This window comes from Sphaerodactylus townsendi, linkage group LG08 (assembly GCF_021028975.2).
Source record: "Sphaerodactylus townsendi isolate TG3544 linkage group LG08, MPM_Stown_v2.3, whole genome shotgun sequence".
NCBI classification, from domain to species: domain Eukaryota; kingdom Metazoa; phylum Chordata; class Lepidosauria; order Squamata; family Sphaerodactylidae; genus Sphaerodactylus; species Sphaerodactylus townsendi.
In genome coordinates, this window is record NC_059432.1 from 36,787,214 (window position 1) to 36,810,714 (window position 23,501).

At 41.4% G+C, this 23,501-nt stretch overlaps 1 protein-coding gene across 2 annotated transcripts in view; it reads right to left on the reverse strand.

The window, feature by feature from the left end:
• Positions 1-1,436: 1,436 nt before the first annotated feature.
• The window catches only part of BTAF1 (B-TFIID TATA-box binding protein associated factor 1), a 52,976-nt gene continuing 30,911 nt past the window's right edge, over positions 1,437-23,501 (reverse strand). Inside the window, exons 21-38 of one of the 2 annotated variants that reach the window (XM_048505948.1) lie at positions 22,710-22,900; positions 19,993-20,146; positions 19,802-19,911; positions 18,635-18,836; positions 16,077-16,225; positions 11,221-11,373; positions 10,091-10,212; positions 9,834-10,001; positions 9,598-9,675; positions 9,382-9,511; positions 8,252-8,393; positions 7,995-8,125; positions 7,071-7,196; positions 5,754-5,906; positions 5,072-5,283; positions 4,192-4,351; positions 3,291-3,461; positions 1,437-3,039 (exon numbers count right to left, since the gene is read on the reverse strand). In XM_048505948.1, the coding sequence (XP_048361905.1) occupies positions 2,890-3,039; positions 3,291-3,461; positions 4,192-4,351; positions 5,072-5,283; positions 5,754-5,906; positions 7,071-7,196; positions 7,995-8,125; positions 8,252-8,393; positions 9,382-9,511; positions 9,598-9,675; positions 9,834-10,001; positions 10,091-10,212; positions 11,221-11,373; positions 16,077-16,225; positions 18,635-18,836; positions 19,802-19,911; positions 19,993-20,146; positions 22,710-22,900 (2,702 nt within the window). In that variant the 3' untranslated portion in view covers positions 1,437-2,889. The other variant, XM_048505949.1, reaches the window with a different exon arrangement.

Here is a 23,501-nt window from a genome sequence, read left to right on the forward strand (position 1 = left end):
TTAGAGCCTTTACTGATGGGTCTTGAAGAGCATGCCGACACTCAAGTAATTATATTTCTGTTGAATGGTGATTGTAAGGAGATTCTGGAGCCTGCAGCAAAATGTTTATGTTTTGTCACTGACAAATGTGCATAAATATTGTGTTATTATGCCAATAAAGGTTAATTGAATAAAAAAAACAAAAACACATGTGTGGGAGTGCTAGGCAAAACAAACGTTATTCATCTACTTGTTACATGGAAATTGCGCACGGATGAGCTGAAAAGCAGAGGAAACCTCTGTGGAAAAACTTCATCAAATGGCAGAGGCACAGAGCATCTCTGCAGCAGCACACAAAATGGCGGGCGCAGCTGCGAGGCAAACAAGGGCTCTGTGCAGCAGGCAGGAAACAAAATCCGTTTTGGCTTGCAATGCTTGTGTTTTCCACGCTGTGGGAACACAAAATGCCCAAATGGATGTTTTTAAGATGACTACAGGACATTTTATTTCTGATGCATGGAAATCACCATATTGTTAAGTTTATCCTCTGGCTAACATCCATTTTCCCGTACCCCACACCATATGTAGCTCATGATGTTGTTCAAAAACACCAAGCCCAGTTAACAACCAACATTCAAAAACTGGAGGAAACGTCAAGCTAGCTTGATCTCGTCAGATCTCGGGAGCTCAGAAGGGTTGGCCCTGGTTAGTACTCGGACAGGAGACTGCTAAGGAACACAGGGTTGTTATGCAGGGGAAGGCAATGGCAGCCAACCTCATTAGTCTCTTGCCTTGAAAACCCCTAAGTCTGAAAGGGCAAGCAAGTGTACACTCGTCACTATTTAAATGCCTAACTCTTTTCTTCTTACTAGGTAAGTTGATATAGTGGTCTTTTGGAAGCAGTGTGTCGTCTGAAAGCCAATGTGCTATATATACCTTTCTGGAATATAGGCATGAGATAAGAGTGGCTTTAGACATTCAGTCCCAACATGAATCCAGGAATGAACTACTTAACCTTGTATCTGCACACAGGCATTTGAAATGGGGCTTGTAGCTGTTCCTTCTCCCTGGGAGGATGTATGTGTCCCTGACACAGAAACAATTCAAATCTCTCCCACAGAGGGAAGTGTGACCCCCACTTAGAATATTAAGCATGGCTTGCTCGATACTCATGACCAGAATCGAGCATCTCTTTGCCATCAGACTATGGACAAAATTACAAGTTAGCTAACTCTTGAAACCATAGAAAATATCTACAGATTCTATAAAGAGCCAGGGTTTCTACTGTTCCTGCCAGGAGCGGCAAAGCATGACAGAGTACAACCAGATAAGACTACCATAGCTGGCCAAAATATGCTCCATTCAGACTATTTATTCATCAGAAAAATGTAATTTTATACAGCTATGATGTTTACTGTCAGAGAGATAGAAAGAACGACATGAATAACACACAGGACTGTTTATACCAGTTCACTTTTTAATTTTTTTTCCGTGTCATGGAATGCTAAGTTAATGTTACAATACGGCAGGTCATAAATCTACTAAAATCTGACACACGTTCATTCATGTTTGAATATCGCAAAACAATCTTGCCCCATCAGCCAACATTTTTTCCCTTTTTTAAAAAAATCAAAAACAATCACTTTATACTATTGAGGTTTCGTGGCTATTCAAGCTCCGATGCTGAAGTGCACAGCAACCTTCGATAAGATATCTATACATATACTCTATGTATTCTGACAGCTTATGCAGGTTTGCCTTTAATATAGTCAGAAAACTGTGTACATTTGGTACATACATGCACATCTATGAACAGAGACACGTCACTACCAGCTCCCTTTTAAAAATGTACAGCTATCGTTATTCTCACTCAGTCACTATAACCTTCTTGTATATGATTTTAGCTCAAACGTTCCATTTCCTCTGATGCAATGTAGGTATTTCTTAAGTAGATGTGGGCATCTAGACCCTAAATAAAGCATTTCCTCTCTCATTGGAGAAAGTCCTGCACTAGTGCATTAGAGTTTTTTTTTCCCAGCATGAACTTTCAATTTTACAATTATCTACTTCTGGAAAAGCTCTGTTTATATATTTCCTCTCTTAGTTACAAAAAATATAGGATTGAAACCTACAGGATATGTTTGATCTCTGGACTGGGCTACACTCTAGCCATTACTATATATACACACATAAAAATTTAAAAATGGCACCCTCTAAAAAGGATGCAGAAATGGCCTCAAGCAAGCCATTAGGTGTAAATTCCTATTAAAAAGTCAACTGCTCTCAAAATGATGTCAGAAGACTGAAGAGCACCACATACTTAAATATAGGAAGGAGGGACCTGAATACTCGAACCTTCATTGAATTCCTCACTACCACTTCAAGGCCTTGCCATTACTATATCAACGCACACCTTGAGGTGGTTTGAACCAAACTTCACTCTAACTTTTTACATATCACACTGTAGCTTATTTTACATATCACACTCTAACTTATTTTACATATCATTAAAGCAAATAGGGTTTCAGAGAGAGATGTACAATAACAAGTAAAAGACGTTTTCAAACAATCTGTACAAATTACTGAAGATTTGGGATAAGGGGAGTTAAGATTTTGAAAGAGGACTAACACTTATCAGAATGTGCAAAACCTGTTCTGCTTTATTTTTTTTTCCAGGAAATACGAATCTATAACTGGGAAAATTCAAAACAACTTTACATTAAGTTTACATTTAAAGGCTTTATATAATGCAAATAATTAAGACTTAACTACCTCAGAGTGAATTAGGTAGCATTATTCAAAATGCAACTCTTTCATCGTTTTTAGTATTTACATGTTATACTAGATGGTTTGAAATCTGCTGAATATCAGCTGAAAATGTGGACGAGCAGTCATTGCATTTAAGAAAGCTTATTTGAGCGAACGCATAAATTTCTCTAAACTGTATTCAGAGTCATACTGCTCTTGATCCCAAAGTTCTCCGAGGTTTTCAAGCACTGACTTCACTGTTGCTCTGCCAGAAGCAGAAGTGGCAGCATCTGATTTTTCAGCTTTTCCATCCTTCAAGAAAAAAAGGGGAGGGAATAAAAAAGAAACATAGGACGGTCTGTCTGTCTAATCACAGCAAAGACATAAATGCCTACCGAGAGCACACACTTCCATGCTCCATCTACACACTTGGGGATCCCCTGACAGGGCCACTCAGACGTCAATTGTCACTACATCTCATGTAATGGGATGCTATCATCCAGGAAGCTCCCCAAGTATCATGTTTCTGATTTAATTCCATACCAGGAATGGCTTTTTTTTACCTTGTCAAGAGTGAAGAGGTCAAGAAGCTGATCCGTGCCCATGCTCTGCAAACTAGTGTTCTCTTGACTGATCACTGTATTTGCAATATTCATTTTGAACTTCTGCAAGCCCATTATCTTTTCTTCCAAGGTTCCCCTTGTTATCAAGCGATAGACATTGACCACTCGTTTCTGTAAGACACAGTGAACAATTATGAGATGTTTTAAAACCCCTAATATAGGAATAGATGGGACAGCCTATCCAAGATAGGGACATCCTTCCTCTGAAAGATCACCAATGGAGTCTGAGGCAGGATTTTAACTCCTCATTGTGCCTGGGTAAACAGGTAGCAGTACCAGAGGCAACTGCCTATCAGCACCTAAACCTAGTTCTCTAGGTGCAACAGTTGGCTGCCCAGGATCACACATGCCTCAGTAACACACAAGTTGTACTACTATGATGCCCTCTGTGGGGCTTCTCCCTTGAAGAAATGGTCTGGAAGTGAACTATACCAGGGGTGGCCAGTTGGCCATGCTGGCAGGGGCTGATGGGAATTGTAGTCCATGAACATCTGAAGTGCCATAGGTTGGCCATCCCTGAACTATACAAAATGCAGGAACAGGAGTGCTCCCTGGAGTCTGTCACAGTAAACAGAGAATGACACTTTGGACTTAGATATGTCGTAGGACAGAATGTCGGGATCATGGGAAGAAAAGTATCCAAATGACTCAAAATATCCTTTCCAAGTAAAAAGCATTTCTTAGCTGGTCTACTCTAAAATCGCTTCAGATCTTTGTTATTGTTTTGAACAGAAAATTCAGCAATTGATGCAAGGCATTTACAGCGTTTGTTCTACAAATTTTAAGCAATTCCGGACTAAAAGGACCGATGATCCAGAATCAGCAACTCTTGGTAGTTTACCTGCCCAATGCGATGTGCTCGATCCATTGCTTGCAGGTCTTTCATTGGATTCCAATCATGTTCCACAAACACTACTGTGTCTGCACCAGTTAAATTTAGCCCCAGTCCACCAACATGTGTAGTAAGCAATAGGACATCGATGGATGGATCATTGTTAAACCTATGAATGAAAAAAACAAGCACTAAAAATTCAGTTGATTATACGCATGGACAGAAAAAACGTGCCGTATATTATTAAGATCTTGCCTTTCTCATCTAGGATGTCTGCAGCAAGAAAGCTGCATAATCTTACACTGGTCACAGAAGTCAAATATGATCTGTGAAAGAATGCAGGTACCTGAATCCTTTTTGCTTATCACAAAGAGAGTGACACAAAACCCCACCCTTAACCACAGCGGCTTGAAAGCTCACCTTCTGTATCTCAGAAGCCAACAACACGTGAAACAGAACTCCCCACCCCCTCTCCCAAAAACGGAAACTTATCTTCTCAGGAGGTTCTGTACCCAGTGTCAAAAAGAGATATCTTCTTGAGTAATTAAAATTTAAAAGTGGTAAAATGTTTCTGTAAGACTAAGGGCAAAGGTGCCATTTGAAAATAATTTAGTTTCAGGCAGAAAGAAAATGTGCTTAGTGAAGCTGATTTTGTGGAGTGGGGTGTGGAGTAGGTGGAAACGTTACATATGGAGGAATCTGTGTAGCGTAGCTGAACAGCCTGGACTGGAAAACTACACCTGAAGAATCCACACTTGAGTCTGCTATTTGTCTTTTGTCTTGGAGAAAGTTTTAACTTAACTGCAAGACTCCAGCAGCAGTGCGAGCTGCACGGGCTTCCGTTCAGAAGCAGCTAACGCGGGCTTTGATAGCCAAAGGCCGAACTTACCGTGAAACGATGGAATGCCTCTGACCAGCAGGTATGCTGCCATCTAGTCGCAGATAGGTAACAGAAGGTAAGTGAGGCTTCAGCAGGTCATGCTCTACGATATCCAGCATGCTCTTGAGTTGACAGAAGATAAGTATCCTGTGCTGTGCCACAACAGTTTCCGTGCCATTCTCGGGGGAACCACCATTGCCCAAGCCACAATCTAGCAGCAACTTAAAGGCCAAACATAATAATTTTTAAAAACAACATTATTTCAGCCACTGAGAACTTCAAATTAGAAGTGAAATATTGTCCGGTCACCAACATTAGACAGCTTTCAGCAAGAATTACCAAAAATGAAATAGGTGGAATCATATTTCACTTTCCATAGTGGGGAAAGAGGCCATCAAGTTGCAGCCGACTTATGGCAACCCTGTAGGGTTTTCAAGACAAGAGGTGAACAGAGATGGTTTGTCATTGCTCACCTCTGCACAGCAACCCTGGACTTGCTTGCGTAGCTTTCAAGATCCAACAAGAACAACCTACTTAAGTTTAGTAACTTGGGATTTGCAGGACCTTTGAGGCACACATACACGTGTGTTAGAAGATAACAAACTGCTACACCAAATCAGATACAGTGCTGTCTATTCCCTTTTAAAGCAGCAACTGGGCATTGCATATATCTGGTCTATTGTGTGCCTACCTGTTTTAAAGCCGAGAGTTTAGGTGCATGCTGGATGTCCCGAAGAGAGGAATTCTCAACTGCAAGCTTCTCTGTGATTCTCTTATGCTCTGGATGTTGAGCAGTTAAAACTAAAGCCGGATGGTTGCACAGTTTCCTTAAATACTGCAATGCCTTTTTAGAAAGTCAAGAAAAATGTTAAGCTGTGAAGCAGAGATCAGGAATATGCACAATTCAAGATATATTTATTCATGGCAGAACACAGTGTATTTGTCTTGAGATATATTGATATGAGAATCTTGCCCACAATAGGGAGATGGATGCTATCCCTATCTAGGGCCAAGGTTAATTTCTTGCCATACCCCATTGCACAGTACTGAAAAAGAATTATGCTTTACAATAGCGTATTTTGCTTGTATGTTTGGGGAAGAAAGGAGAATGAGGGTTAGAACTTCCTACAGAGCTATTTATCTCATCTTGGACTCCAATGCGTTTATCTGCCCTGTGCAACTTGAAATAAGGATTATTTTATGTCCTGGGTAAAATCAGCCCGATCTCCAGCTTTTCAGACTGCTTTGGCCTGTAACTTCAAGCTATGGCAAAGAGCTATAATATTCCTTCAGTCCTAATATATCAACTTGAATGCAAAAAGTGGGTTTGTATTTATTCAAACAGTCAAAGTGGCTCTTGGCATCTTTATCAATGAATAATTTCTCAGGATGTAATACATTTGAAAACAAAGGAATGTATTTAAACAATCAATTTTTTCCTAGACTCTTGCATAAAAGCTTTCAATTTCTTCCTTCTCAACATCTGCAATTTCTTCCTGACACTGCACAAAAGCTTTCAATTTCTTCCTTATCAGCATCTGATGGTTATGTTGATAGGCTTTTCGTGAAGTCTAACTGATATTACTTAGTCAGACTTTGCATTATAGCTCCAGATTGCCTGTGTTACATCTTCCCTCACTATTAAAACTCAGTTTCTTCTGCTTTCATCATTCCTTGAGTAAAATATCCCAATCCAGTTCACTTTAGTTCACCTGCCTTCATCTTAGTCTGACATCCCAGCTGTGACCATTAAGGAGGAGTGACTTTGCTAGAAGTCTGGCCTACTATTTAACAATGTAATATGTATAAACCATACAATTTCATCCCATTGTATCAATTTAATCTGAGCTATACTATGCCTTCGTTAGAGTGTTCAAGCAAATAAATTCCATGATGTCCTTTGAAGGCTGACGATGCATTGACCACAAAAGTCACAGAAAACCTGCAAGTCTGATAAGAGTTCATTAGCAAGGCATAAAGGCATCAACAATAGGACAAAAGTTACTACCTGGAACACGTGCCCTGTGGCTTTAAGCTTTGGTTTTTCAGGCTCCTCAGTCAATGAAGCTGCTGAAACAGTTTCTTCCACATTGCATTTGGCACGAGACTTGGCAAAATCTTCATAAAGTTGAACCTATAAAACAGGAAGGAGGACCAGGTTCACAGATCTTACCTTCAATTTACCTCACACCAAGTCAATTTAATTTAATTTACCACTTCAAAGCATGTCAGCTCCCACAGAAACAGAGGACCATTTCTACTGTGTCATTTTGCTGGGATCAATCGACTGCTTTTTTCTCCTACCCAGGAACCCTAGAACTGCTACTGGCTTCCTTGCAGCATGTATACAAGGGACTAACTAAAGCAGCAAGGCCAGTGGTGCTTTGCAAAGGGCACTCCATTAGGGATTTGCAGGTAGGGCTGCAGAGCACGGGCAGGTGGAAGAGGCGGCTCATGACAGGGAGCACACTAAGGACAGTAAGAGAAGGAATATCACTGATGAAACAAGATCTGACAATCTATGAAAAAGAACTATTGATTCAGGATCTGAGACCTCGTGGACATTTCAATTGTATTTTACTGCACTGCAGTCCTTGGGGTGGGACAACGATACACACAAACCAGCCCATTCATGTGTGAAGGGAAATCCTCTCTTTAAAATAAAACACAGTACATAGGGACCTAGCCTTGCTTGCCTTCCCAAGCATCTAGCTAAAAATGGAGAAATTAAAGAATTCACAGACACTTTCACTGGTAAACACTTTCAAGATTAGAAATATTTCCCGAAAAGCACACTCTAAAATACAATAAATTCTCACTTGAAATACACCCAGGACTCTGAGAAGATCGGTAACATACTCTTTTGCTGCCCAAAATAAGCACAATGCGGAGTGAGTATCAGAGCTAGCATCCCTTCCCCTTTTCAACTTGCCTGGAGAGGGCTGAGGATGCAGTAATAGTCTTGAATGATTTTGGGTGGAAGATCCTGCAGTACATCCCCTTTCATCCTCCTCAACAAAAATGGCAAGACTTGCCTGTGCAATGCCTCCATTGCAAGAACACCTACAAGGCCCACAAGAAAGAGAGAATGTAGCAATAGCAGAATTCAGCAGAATTCTTTGTGTGTCACATGGAGGCACCTCAGTGACAGGATGCTGGATTTGCTTCTTACCTGCCTCCTGTTCTTACCTGCCTCCTGTTCTCTGCTTGAGCTACGAGCATCTCTGCTTGCCAAGATAGGTTTGCCATAGCGAGCTGCAAACTGGCGCTCAGTGCCCAAAAATCCTGGCATCAGGAAGTCAAACAGTGACCACAACTCCAAAACATTGTTCTGAACACAGGAGAAACATCAGGCGAGAAAAACGTCAAACACACTGCACTGACCTGGTTCTGAAGAATATATTGTGTGGTGGGAAATGGGCTTGTGGCACTATGAACACCTCATCTCCGAGTTTGAAAACTGTTTGCACAAAAACTACATGCGAAAAATTCAATGTGCGCAAACTCAAATAGTAAAACAAACATTACACACACAATCCAGTGATCAAATATTTAACTTTGCGCTATACGCATTGACCCCTCCCCCCCAGCAAATAAGCACCACATCAACAAAGCAGCCACATAAGGACACCCAGTAGGGTCTAAGGCAGTGATGGCGAACCTTTTCGAGGCCGAGTGCCCAAATTGCAACCCAAAACCTACTTATTTATCACAAAGTGCCAACATGGCAATTTAACCTGAATACTGAGGTTTTAGTTTAGAAAAAATGGTTGGCTCTGAGGCGTGCATTACTCGGGAGTAAGCTCAGTGACTTTGCTTTGAAGCAACAGTGCAACCGTGCAACTCTTCCAACGGGTGAATCACGATCCTAGGAGGGTTTACTGAGAAGCAAGCCCCATTGCCAGCAACCGAGCTTACTCCCAGGTAAAGGATCGTGCTTTAGTACTTTGCATGAAAATCAGTGGGGTTTAACAGAGCTTAACAGGATCACCTACACTGCTTCCCCAAAACTAGGTCTTAGGTTTAATGCTAATAATCGAGCCCCGTGGCCCAGGACAGCCTAGATGTGGGGAGGGGGACGACTCTGTTCACGCGTGCCCACAGAGAGGGCTCTGAGTGCCATCTCTGGCACCCGTGCCATAGGTTCGCCACCACTGGTCTAAGGTAAGATGGGTCCTTGCAGTGTGCTTCTGCTATAGAGTCCCCTACTATGAACAACTGAAAACCCAGTCAGAACTTTCTGTAATATCCGATGGCATCCAAGTAACATGTTGTTGCTATCTCTATCGCTTTTTACAAGTAGAGGGAAACAGATTTACCTGAATTGGAGTCCCAGAGAGTATTATCCTATAGTTGGCCGCCAACTGCTTTATTGCTTTTGATAATTTTGTTTTCCCATTTTTTATGACATGGCCTTCATCAAGTATACAGTAGTTAAATTTAATATTTCTATGGGAGAAAACACAACTAAATCAATATTGATATTTTAAAAAAACAAATCACATATTAGATGAAATAGAAACAGGAGTTTTCACCTGAAGAAGTCAATGTCGTTCCTCACAACATCATAGGAAGCTACAACGAGGTTGTGTCTTTTTACATGGTGTTGTAACCTTAAAAGGAAATGATACAAAATCAATCAAATCTTCCAGCATTGCAAGGGGGGGTGGCGGGAGCACATATAAACAAAGAATTTCTCATAATCACAATAATCAGAAAAGTAGGTTTCAACGCAAGTCTTAAAAACTTGCTCCCTCACTGTACGACTTACCTTGCCCTTTCTGTAGGAGGACCAGTGTAATGCAATGGATTGAGATACTCTTTGGAACAAAACTTGCCTACTTCATCCACCCAATGGCCAGTCAGCGTTGGAGGGCACACCACTAACGATGGAAGCGGGACACTGTCAGATGTTTTAGTCCTTGAATATTCTTGAGCCCTTCAGAGAACAAAACCATGTTACAAAAAATGTTTATAGCGCAAACACAGAATCGAGAAGCAGTAGTTTGGGGGAGGAGGGGGAGATACCTGAGACAATGATCCCCTGCAAGGATACAAATGGACTGCAAGGTTTTCCCTAAGCCCATATCATCACAGAGTATACCATGCAGTTTGTATTTGTTCAGAAAAGCCAGCCAATTGACACCTTCCTGTAATGGAGAAAAGAAAAGAATCCTAAGAGCAGAAAAACGGTAACAGGGCTGAAATTAAGATCATTATAGTACCTGTAAACATGAAATCCTAAGACATCTTAACGTTAGCACTACAGCACTGCATAAAGATGTCAAAAGTCAAAAATGTTGATTCCAGGCAGGAATTTTTAAGATGCTTCTAAACTGATTGTACCACATATCTTTGGTTTGTGGCACAAAATGCCTTTCTTCAGAGGCGTAGTTTGGGCCAGAGTGCGCCCGGTGCGCACTCTGGTTCCCCCCCCCCCCCCAATCCCACTTACTTTAAAAAACCGAGCAGGCTGGAGAACAGGCCTTCTTGTTCTGGTGGGTACTACATTTCCCAGGGTCTCCCACCAGAACAGGAAGGCCTGTTCTCCAGCCTGCCCGGTTTTCTAAAGTAAGTGTGTGTGTGGGGGGGGGCACCGCGGGGGTGGGGCCGGGGAAAGGGGGAGGGGCCGGGGAGATTTTGCGCCCCCCCACGTGTCCCACATTCGTGCACCCGGTGCGTTGCGCACCCCCTGTCCCCTGGGAGCTTCGCCGCTGCCTTTCTTCCTGAAAGTTAATGTTACCAATCAGTTGAGCAGGGTTGTGCCTCAAAATTTATGGCTAGCATGCAGAAATTGAACATTTCCAAGCTCTGCCCAGTCATTTCCTGATTGATCTTTACAATTTTAGATGTAATTCTTGATAAGTAAAAACAAGTTACAGCAAATCTAATTTTAGTTACATGCAAGTATTTTACAGAAAAATTTTCAATTGCTTTTAATTTAGTACATTCTAAGCTCTGGTATGCCTGCAGCAATTACTTTGAGATTAGCATGTAATCAAATAATAACTTAACACTCTTCTTAATGTCTTTGTGATAACAGTATATTATAAAGTTTAATAATAAAAAAACTTAAGGAGATCCAAGCCAATCTACAATTGGAGACTTTTAAAAGATGAATGCTCTTGCATCCAGGAAATGCTGCTGTAACACCTTACCTGCTGATATTTTCTGAGTTCAGCTTTAATTGGTACTGGAATTTTATAGTTTTCTAGTTTTTTTCCATCCAGCAACTGTTCCAGAAATTGGCGCTCCTTGGCTTTAATTTTGATTAAGTCTTCAGACATATTGGGTGGGTCTGGAATGCCAGCCTGAAAAAAGAAGAATATTCTGAAAAAAATATTGACGCACAGACTCCTCACCAAAGATTCTTTTTATTCTCAGGTATCAAGGAGATCGCAATCAATCATCTTCTTCCCTGGATTTCAATTTTAAAAAACCCATTGGTATGGAACAGATTGGCTTCATGAAGGGAAAAACCACTTTGGATCATTGTTTGATTTTGAACACTCTTATTTCCAATATTTACTAAAGGGCAAATCTAGTGTTTTTGTAGCTTTCACAGATCTTAAGGGGGCTTTCGATTCTGCAGACAGAGATCTTCTATGGGATAAAGAATCTTAATATCGATCCCAGGCCCCTTTCACTAATGATGTCTCTTTATAGAAACCCTACCTGTCAAGTCAGAAAAAATTTATTGGGCCTGTTAACACCTACAATTCCGGTATCACGGGGTGTTAAACAGGGTGTGTGCTGGCACCTGTGCTGTCCAACCTTTTTAAAGATGATTCTGCTTCCACTTTCAACAGCATCAGCTCTTATTGCCATCTGAATGGTGTTCCCATTTCAACCCTCCTCTATGCCGATGATGCAGTTTTGTTGTCTTTTGCTGTTTATTAACCCTATGAAGCCTAAGGTCATGGTATTTTCTAAAACCTACAAACCTCTCAGTTGGCCCATTCAAGGAGCTGATATTGAACCAGTCAAACTTTTCAAGTACCTAGGGGTAGTCTTTCATCACAAGCTAAGATGGTCCTCCCATAGAGATAGTGCTTTGAAGAGCTGCAAAAATTTGTCTGCCGCAGTTCAGAAGTTTTTTAACTTTAATGTTGGTAAATTTATTCCGACAGCTTTGAAGGTATTCAACGCAAAAGTAGTGCAGCATCTCTTGTATGGTGTCCCTATTTGGATCCATGCCTGGAAGCAAATCAGGGAATGAATTCAATCCAACTTTTTATATAAGATCTTTTGCGTCCCCCGTTGTGTTCCTTATGCTATTTTGTGTTTGCAGTCAGGGCTGTAACATTCAAATTCTGGGTGCGTCTTTGTTTCTATACTGACCCTCGTAGCCTGACCCAGTCAGCGATGTGTGAGCGTCAACACACTAACTGGTGGCTAAATATCGACGCTAAGGGTCTGTCCCTGGGTTTTACTTGGGAGTCCCTGCTTATGCTTACTGCCCCAGAGATATACCATCAACTATTAGAACAGGAATATAAATCTCTTCTGAGTAAAGCTCAGAGTTCTTGTTCTCCATTGTTTTTATTGGGTTATCCCCCAGAAATTTTGATCAGCGACTTATCTGGACTAATTAGTAAATCATAAATTTAGGTGGGTTATGACCAGAGAAAGATGCAATTCCTTTTCCTCAGCTTTACTTCAAGGTCGTTTTTCTACCATCTCCCATTACGAGCGTCACTGTCTGTTTTGTCCTCACATTGTCGATTTACTTGTTCATGTTTTGCTTTATTGTCCTAAATAGAGCCGTATTAGATCTGATTTGCACGCATTATTTCCCATTGGATTTGTGTCTCTTTCAGATAAAATAAAAATGATTTAAGTTATCCAACAAATTCTAAGTTAGAAATATCTGAAGCTGTAGCCGCATTTCTTTTAAGTGTTCTACATGTTCTGAAATAATGTTCTATAATTGTGACATTTTTAGTCTTAACCTTTTTGTATTTTAATGCCTTATAAAGGCATCAAACATACCAAAACAGGAATAATCTACATGTGTGTGTGCACGCACGCGCATAAAGTGCCATCAATTCACAGCTGATTAATTGCACCCACACAGGGCTTTTTGAGCAAGGGAAGTTCAGAGGTCGGTTGCCACTGCCTGCCTTTATATAACTACCCTGGAACTCTCTGGTGGTCTCCCATCCAAATACTAACTAGAGTCAACCTTGCTTAGCTTCCAAAATCTGACACGATCGGGATAGCCTAAGCCATCCAGGTAAGGGTAATCATCCCCACTCCCTCCCTTGCATACCACCCCTCACTCCCTCCTCTACCCTCCCTCACTCCCCTTCCCTCCCTTGCATGGCACCCCTCCCCCTCCATTCCCTCCCTACGCTAGGGTGGGTGGGCCATGTCCAGATGCTGGGCCCCTTCCTCCTCCATTGCATGGCACCCCTCTCTTCCCTCCATCCGCTAGGGTGGGTGGGCCATGTCCAGATACCGGGGCCCCTCCCCCTCCCTTACATGGCACCCCCCTCCCTTCCTTCCCTCCACTAGGGTGGGTGGGCTATGTCTAGATGCCAGGCCCCCTCCCTTGCATGCCACCCCTTACTCCCTCCACTCCCTCACTTCCCTTCCCTTGCATGCCACTCCTCCCTCTCCCTCTGCTAGGGTGGGTGGGCCATGTCCAGACAAAGAGAAATGTTTTTTCTTGGAGTATTTTTCCAAGCAGACTGTCACTGTCTGGTTGTTTCCTGAGTTCTCTTATGGCCACTGTTCAAGCCGTATTGTGTTGCAGTAAAACCAAACACTTAACAGTGCTTTGGACTGTACAGGCACTTCACCATTTTTAAACCTCTTTCCTTTTAACTAACAGCCCTTTTTGGACACGGGAGAAAACTTAAATGACAGATTTATCTCTTCTGCTACACTCATTTCCTGGTATTCTGTTCTAGTTCTTGCTATTCATGAACAATTTTGTTATCTTTTAGTGTTGATTTTGTGATTATCTTATTTGGGGATAATTTCAGAATTAATGAAACTGTCTTCTGAGCACTTCCTGGGAACCTAGAAAGCTTTCAGCAAGAAGAACAGAGGAGGTATGAAAGAATACATTTATAGTTCAAAGGGTAAGACGTCAGTTTAAGTATCACTGAAATCTGATAGTACATGCTGGTAAAAGCTAATTTTAAACATGTGAGAAAAATCTTAACCCAAATTTTGCTTCCTCAGTGCTATTTTCTTTTCTTTTTAAAAAGAAAAAAATATATACTAGGCCTAGGCAACAGAATGGAGACTATTTCTGTCTGAGAAACAGAATGGAGAACATGACGGAGGTTAAATTTTTGCCTATTTTATAAGTTTAATTGTTTATTCATAAGCTCGAGTTATTTTAACAGTTTTATTGTACTATATTATGATTGTATATTAATTGTGAACGTTATAATAATGGGTTGCAAGCCGTCCATTGTCTGGGTTAGGGTGGGGAAGAAATCAGAAGTAAAAAATAAAGTATTACTAAAGGAGTTGTTGTATCCTACAAAAAAACTGTAGAGACACGACCAAAAATTTACATTTGCCCCTAGGAAGATCTGCAGGGTAAAGGAATCTTGGGGGGGGGGGGGGGGGAGATGTTGGACATTTCTTGCTAGACTTGTAAAGAGTTACTAGCCTGTTTAGGCTTTCTTAGATTATTACCCAAATCTAAAATTGTGCCTGGAGTCCAATTCAGTTTCTGCAAGACTGGATCTTACCTCAGACAAACAGAAGACGGCTTGTACTGTGCACCCAGGGCAGCTTACAAATATAATACATTGCAGCCGTCTATTCCTGTGATTCCTGGGGGCCAGGCTTCCATATTATTCATGATTGCATTAAAACAAGTTATAAAATACTTACCCGTGTTAGTTAAAGCATTTACTAGAAGGAAAAGGATGACAGCTTTTCCGACAAAGGGCTCAGATATAGTTTCTCATTAATCATTCAGATGCTTCACTTATTCATGAAGCACCTTGTTTATAGAATTCACAGTGAAAATTTAATGCATTACATGATACTGATGGTATCATCTAACTGTACATTCTTCCTTGCAGTATCCATTACCGTCGACCAAATAGCACTTTTTTAACCTTCTTATACTCAAACTGTGAAATGCTGGACGCCAGAAGAATGCAACTTTGGGGCAAGAACTTTATTGTAGCCTTTTGGGGGGCAAACTTCCTCCCCCTTAAAAAACCCAAATTTGTCTCATTGCACACATGATACTTGTAAACATTTCAAGTGGACTGTGAAGGCTCTATACATTGAATCCCTTGATTGAAAGTATTTATGAAAAACCCTGAAAAAAGCCCTAAGGATAATCAGTCAAACGCGAACAATTGCTGTTTGATGGGTATCACTATGAATATGTGATGACAATGAACAAGTAGCAGCTATGACTCACACAAGATATACATCTGGCACAGTTTGGTCCTGCTGTTCTTTAAAACTAGTACACCTTCTAGTGACTTCAGTTGGAACTGCATCTGCAGTGCTAACATTTGCGGTATAAATTTTGTGGAAAACATGAAATTGAGGTTGCTGCAGTGGGCCAGAGTTCAGAATTTATTCTGCATTTCTGGACCCATCCCCCCACCCAACACTGGCCAGCTGTTTGAGGAATGAACCAAGTTCCTCAAGAATACCAGCAAAGGATGTAAATCTAATAACAGCATCAAACATCCCACCCACCCCCCACCCCCCGGTTTAATTGAATTCATGCTGACAATGAGCTCAGCACTGAACAGACACTCTGTCCAGGGTTGGGGAGACAGACACTATGGAGAAGAGCTCCAAAGGACATGGTGCAGTTTTCCCCGTGTTGTTGCTTCTGCAAGCTCACGCCAATACCTCACGTGGTCATGCTTCCAAAGACAACTCCCCCGACACCAGCTACTACTCAACTTCCAGCACCCTTGGAGAGAGGCTTAGCACACACATTCCCAACAGTCTGACAGATCAGGAGCTAGAAAAACAGTGAACGTGTCTCCAAGTGGAACCAAAAACTCCGACTTACCTCAAGAGGCATCAATCTAATCAACGTTGCAAAGCACTGAGTGGCCATGAACCGTACACTGTCCGTCTGATCGCTCATTCTGCCCAGAACGGGGACCACCAAGAGAACTATGTAGGGAATAATCCCCACATCTAGCTGCTCCATTACAGCTGGATTAGTAGTTAAGGAACATCCCCATTACCAATTCTGAACCCAGATCTACCCTAGCTCGTTCTGGGTTTGAACCGTTTTATTTTACCACCCTCTCAATCCAAGATAATCTCAAAACTGAACATTTTCTGAATGTTAATCTTTATGTAGAACATACAGAATCCCACAAGCACTAATGGATATTCCACACCAGTTTACTGCTCTTCTCCCAAGCAATTCTCAATTGTTACAGCCATACAGTGATTTTTCTCCAAGGAGCTCGGCATAGTATGTGGGAATATTCCCTCTTCCCTTTACTGTGCAAGTGCAATACTTTAATTCACAGTGGTTCTCAACATTTATGTTTGGCAAGAGATTTCTGTTTACATTCATAACCTTCTAAACAAATACTGAAGGCAACAACAGAGCATGACACGGGCTGGGTATGCCTGTTCTGGAAATAATCAACTATTCAGTGGAAGTACATTAGAAAATGATACATCTGAGGGAAATCTAGAAGTAGACTCAAGTGTATGAAGAACATAACCCAGATGACATGGGCTGCAGAGGCAATGAAGGACGTTTGGCAAAAACCGTATGTTTAAAATGGAACTAAAGGATTCATTATTGCTCAACAGAAAGAGTCTGTCTCTAAATTTCCACAATATCACCCACAACAGACCAATTCTTGGATGCCTGTAATGATGTATCTCTTTGTATTTTCTAGCAAATTGTCCTCAGGGACTTTAAGACAGAAAGAAGAAAAGTTTAGGTTGAGGGAAACCGAAATCTGTACAAAAACCACACGTCAGTTCTTGTAGCATCCCCCACGGTAATAGTCTCAAGTAAACTGCTAATGAGTTCTCTCCTGACTATGTCCCACTGCTCAAGGATTTTGAGTACATCTTATACTGGAATTTATCTTGTCATTCTGATAGCCCTTTGGAGCTTAAATTCCATTTTTTAGCCTCCCGTGTGTTCCCATATTGACAGTTAATCTGCCCCACAGTACACAGTCTTTCTAGTGCCACTGTAAAAAAGCGCTCCATCTATCCTCTTGCTCCTGAAGCCCTTTACAGGCACCAGGTATTCTTCCTGCTACTGTTTTGACCAAATTGAGCAACACAAGTGTCTGCTGCTGTCCCTTCCTCCATCTCTCTCCTCCCCAATCAAGAGCCAAAGAATTCCAAATGTCACCTTTCCCCGTGGTTCCTATCCAACATCCTGGTTCTATCTGGGATTTCTATATGTTCCACATGGGTTCCCACAAACTGGGAGTGCTGATGAATCAGGGGAGAAGTAGAATCAGAAACAAGCGACAGCACAAACATTAAAGACCAGACGCTTGCAAACACTATGCAATTCAATGCTGATCCTTACATGACCCGCAGTACAGAAATTAAACGTTTTTGTTCAAAATCTCAATATCAGGATTAATCGCCAGTCTTCTATGTTTATTTTGCAAACAAATCAATATTCAATTCACAGAGTCTCATTTAGAACAGGAATAAAGACCAGAATTACCTGCGATACAACTGGACTTTTTTTTAACCCAATCCCCCTAAACAAAAGTGTCTTTAGTTGAACACAAAGCTTTATAATGAACAACAAAATATAAGCCATGCTTTCTTTGAGTACTTCCACATAAAGTGGCTTATTGCTGCCATTTGTCACATATATAACAAGCAGCAAGTTGTACACTGTATTCAGATTGTGGCTGGGATCCAAAGGGTCATCATCCTTGACAAACAAGATATTTGAGTCCCCAGGCTTCTACTGAAGGCTGGGGGATTTTTAAGAGCAGACCCCAGAACAGCACAATTTTAGGCAAATAAGCTAACATTGGCCATGAAAAGCACAATCAGATGAAATTAGCTCCAGCAAAAATGAAAAACATCATCCCCATAAGGCTACTGAGGTGTACATTCTCTTCCTGATAAATGAACCCAGATAAACTTTACACCAGATAGCTAAAAGGATCTTCTGCACGCAGCCAGAGAATGCACTGTTTAACGCACTTCTCAAAGTAGGGAAAATCTGTAATTGCTAGGAAAGTTGATGGCTATAGATACTGTTTCCAAAACACTTCCGTATGCAGTTATACAGTACTATGCATACGTCAACATGGAATTATGGGTGAGACAGATACTGAAATGGAACACGTATTGCCATTATAAAATGGTCTTGGTGTTACCAAAGCTAGAACCATTCTACACCAAGCTGATCAGAAGGAAAAAAAACCCTCTGATTCAATACCTTTATGCAATATATTCACAACCAATTTGGTCAAGTTTATATGTTCATAAAAATATTCCTGTTTTGTTTATTTCTAGACTATACAGAGCTTATGAAATCCTCTTCAGCATACAGCTGGAACATACTTCATTGTCAACATTGGAGTAATTCTACCTGTACTTAGGAAAGGATACAAGCAAGAGCTTCAATCGCACCCTCTTGTTTGGTACTGTCATCTATAGCACCCAGCCAAGGAAGAACCTTTTCCAAGAAAATGTGCATCGTTTCTATGGTAGCTATTTTGCTCATGACACCCACACAACGAGCAGCCATGTGTCTCACTGCTGTGCTGGGATGCTGCAGGCACATACACAGATAGGACAAGTGCTGGATCAGCTGCAAAAGGAAACAGCGTTTCAGTTTTATTTATAATCAACTTACTGAATAACATTCAAGAGACCATTTCACCAAAAATACTGTGACCCATGGAATATTAGATATTCTTCCAAGACATGCAAGCTCTTTAGTACACTGTTACTACTGTTTCTATAGTAAATTCCCCAATCCACCCCTTCCAAGTCATCAGCCTCTGAGCCAGAGATATCTGGAGCAAATACTCTGCAATACGGCAAAAAAGGGAGTGCAATAATGGTATATACATTTTTATCAACCCAAACGCAAGTGAAAACCAGAGCAGGTTAACAATAAAAGCTGTCAAGCTGCTGAACGTTTAAAATCCCTTTCAAGTCCTCAGTGAAAAATGCTCCAAGTGTTTGTATTGAGGATCTCTCATCTCTCAGTAATGAAGGAGTGAGGATGGGAGAGGACGAAGTTTAAGGGGGTGAGTTTAGATATGGTCCAGAGGTACAACACGACAAGGCTGTCGTTGATCTTTTGTGGAGCAACCAGGCTTTGGCGAATGGGGTTAATGGGGCAATGGTCCTGCACTTGGAAGCCTTATTCTGTAAATTGGGGTGGGGGGCACTTGGTCGAGGAAGATGGGGTGCCTTACCAGATGTTGAAAACTGCCCCAAGCCTACTAGGGAAGGGCAGTGAAAAAAATCCAATCAATCAAACTGAAAATAGTATTTTTAAACTAAAGTAGATTTTTTTCAACAAAGGTGAACACTGACTGACCAGTGAGTGTTCCCTTTTGACAAAGAACGAAAACAATCTACACATAAGCACTCTTAGGTTATTTTCCAAGAGCCTGAATTGCCGACTATATTAACCTCTTCTATTTCAGAATGTGAAGGCCCCCCAACTTAATTAGCTTAATTACTTAATTTTCCAAGAGCCTGAATTGCAGACTATATTAACCTCTTCTATTTCAGAATGTGAAGGCCCCCCAACTTAATTACCAAAGGGTGAAGTTGAACATCCATAGAAGCAGCTGTCGTTTCAAAAACCTGTAAAGAATTCACCAGTTCCTGGGCTGGGCCATCTCCTTTTTCTAAGAGCGCCTTTCGATCTGTTGTAAGAAACATCCCATATCAGAGAACATTTAAAATTCAATTTTTTAGAATGCCCACAGCTTAAGAAATACACATACCGAAGCTGCTTGTATCAATGTTGTTCCTTAACGGACCGACCATAGCATCCCAGAGATGTGGCAAGCCAACAGCCATTTCACTGCCAAAATGTTTTGCAATAGTAGATAAGGTAAATTCTGCTCCTCTCCTCTGTACAACATAGGGTTTCTGAGCCTAGAATTAAAGACGAGAGTCAGTAAAGGAGGGCTTTTTGTAGCCATTTTGTAGCCATTAAGAACAAGGCACACTCCTAATTATACAGTCTCCCCAAAACGAAGTACGCTTTCCTGAACATTCTGCTTATGAAGTCTATAGGAGAGAAATATCCTTTAGCCTAACCCATATAATACTAGTAAGAGATCTACAATAAAAAACAGCAAAGTTTACTCCAAAACTTTAACTGAAAGTTATTAGCCAGAAGTTTCAGTAGCCAGAAGGAAGTTTACAACACATGTAGTATTTTCTTTACAGAATTGTCATTAGACTGTGAGCCACAAATGGTAGCCACTAATCCAGTAACAGTGGCTGTCTGGATGTAAAGTCACTTGGGAGGTTTTTGAGGGGGGGAAAAGGAGCTTTAAAGGGATATTTTGTATATGTAAGCTCACCACTGATGATGTACACAGGTAAATTAATTCTAAGTTCTCACTTGCCATTACTACAGAATACAGTGCAATACAAAAGTAAAACAAGTTCTAGTTGTGAATGCTTGTACAAGCCTCTGTGAACCAGTCCTCATGACTAAAGAAACCAAATACATTCTCCAAAACAGTCTTATCATCCACAGATCACCTATGAATCCTCTTACACGGATCTCTCAGGTAGGAGGAAGCAAACACAAAAGTGTAATCAAGGTTACACTTTTTCCTTCAATAAGAAAAACTGAAATAACTCACTGACAGAGAGTGGGTCAGAAGAAGAGGAGGAGTAGTGTGGATTTTTCTCTCTTGTAAGAAGACTCAAGGGAGTTTACAATTTACAATTTCCTTTCCCTTCCTGCCCCCCTGTGAGGTGGGTGGGGCTGAGAGAGCTCCAAAAAACTGTGATTAGCCCAAGGTCACCCAGCTGACGTATGGTGGAGTGCACAAGCTGATTTGGTTCACCAGATAAGCCTCCCCCACTCAGGCAGAGGAGTGGGGAATCAAACCCGGTTCTCCAGATTAGAGTGCACTTGCACTTAACCAGGGGCATACCTAGGCAAACTGGAGCCCTGGGCAAAACCTGAGTTCGATGCGCCCCCCATGGGCAGCCACCTTCCCCCACCATGACCAAACAATGATTTTTTCCACCAGGTCGTTTCAAAGTCACCATCACATTATAGAACATGCCCCAACTCACAAATCTGAACACAGCAATGGGCCATGCCCACAGCAGAAATATTTTTTGAAAACATTTTATTACTGCTATGAAAACATTTGATGGTGTTGTATCCAGTCCCCCCAATTGGGGGAAACAGCATCACTTTCAATGTTATTTAAACTTGGGACCCCAGATTCTCCCTTTAATGTGGATTTAAAAGGAGAATCTGGGCTCCCTAGTTTAAACAAGTGGTGCTGGAATCCACCCCCAAACAGCGTCATTTTCAATGGTGTTTAAACTAGGGTGCCCAGATTCTCCTTTTAAATCCACCCTAAAGGGAGAATCTGAGGTCGCCAGTTTAAAGAACATTGAAAGTGATGCTATTTTGGGGTGGATTCTCCCCCACCCTTAAACAGCATCACTTTCAATGTTTAAACTGGGGACCTCAGAGTCTCCCTTTAAATCCATGCCAAAGGGGGGATTTAAAAGGAGAATCTGGGGAAATTTGGGGGGGTGCTTGCTGTCAGGGGTGCAATTGTTAAGCTAGCAGCACCAAAATTTCAGGGTATCTTTAGTAGACTCTCCTAATGATACCACCCAGGTTTGGTGAAGTTTGGTTCAGGGGGTTCAAAGTTATGGACCCTCAAAGGTGTAGCCCCCATCTTCTATTAGCTCCCATTGGAAACAATGGAGGATGGGGGCACCCACTTTGGGAGTCCATAGCTTTGGACCCCCTGGACCAAACTTCACAAAACCTTGGTGGTATCAGTCAGAGACCCTCCTGATGATACCTCCCAGGTTTGGTGAAGTTTGGTTCAGAGGGTCCAAAGTTATGAACACTCAAAGGTGTAGCCCCCATCTCCTATTAGCTCCCATTGGAAACAATGGGGATGGGGCACCCCCTTTGGGAGTCCATAACTTTGGACTCCCTGAACCAAACCTCACCAAACCTGTGTGATAGCATCAGGAGAGTCTCCCGAAACATCCCTGAAATGTTGGTGCTGCTAGCCTAAAAACTGCACCCCCTGCAGGCCAAAAACGGAAAAAACACTGAAAATACAAATAAATCCCACAAACGAACCTGCATTTTTGGCACCCACCACAAGGTGGCGCCCTGGGCAACTGCCCACTTTGCCCAATGGGAGGAACGCCTCTGCTCTTAACCAATACCCCACGCTGGCTCAGATTTTATTTTCATTTTAAAAGGAGAAGGGGTTTCTGGATAGAAAACATACATAATCCATATTCGTTTCAACACCGACAGAGAAACTGCTTTCCTGAGCAAGTTTGTTCGTTTCTACTGAAGTGATAGCACAATATAATAGTTTTAAAAAGCAACATTTGGTTTTTCTAACCAAAACCACAGGTCATGTGCCTTCCTAGTGGAATGCTTTGAAATGCATTGAGAAAAAATAGAAAAAATACGGTTTGTACTTACTTCATCAAGCTCTGTGATCATATTTCCACTGCTATTAGTGGACAAATCTCCAATCTGAGTTTTTGTGGCCTTTGGTGTAGGACCTCGTCTGCTTGTGATGGCAAATGCTGCTTTTTGATGTCTGTACAGTGTGATTATACCTCTGTGCTTCGTGACTGTATGATGCATTCCATCTCTTTCAGAATTGGCTCCTACAACAAAGAAAACAATTAAAACAGTTTTAAAAACTAGGCAGAAGTTATGCCAACAGAGAAGGCTGGTTTTTCCCCCTAGTCCTGTTTTTTTCTTCTGGATTTGGGATGGGAGGTATTATTCAGAAAAAAATATCAATTTCCTAATGGAATATGGAGGACAAAACATGGAAAAGAATAAGACTCAGCAAGTCACTAGAACAAGCTATTTGAAATAACAGGAAGGTGGAAGGTAAGCAAGGGACAGTGTAAACCAGGTATAACCAAATAGACAAAAACCTTTTTTCTACATCTTATCCAACACTGGAAAAGAGGCTCAGGACTATTTACTTCCTTGTGGTAAAACATGCTTCTTTTGAAATGACAGAAGCATAACTGTGCACTGAAGCACAACTAGCGAGTGGCCAACAGCAACCAGCAGATTTAAACAATGCATTTCAGGATTTTCTGTAATGACCTCTCGTGCTCAGAACTGTTGTTTGGTTATCTTCCTGGATGCTCTCTTTGGCATTTTGAGGTTCTCTGCATTCTAAATTCACAGCTTGTCAAAACTGTTTTTCTTCCCAACACTGAATGACAAATTCCAAGACTGTTTTTAGAC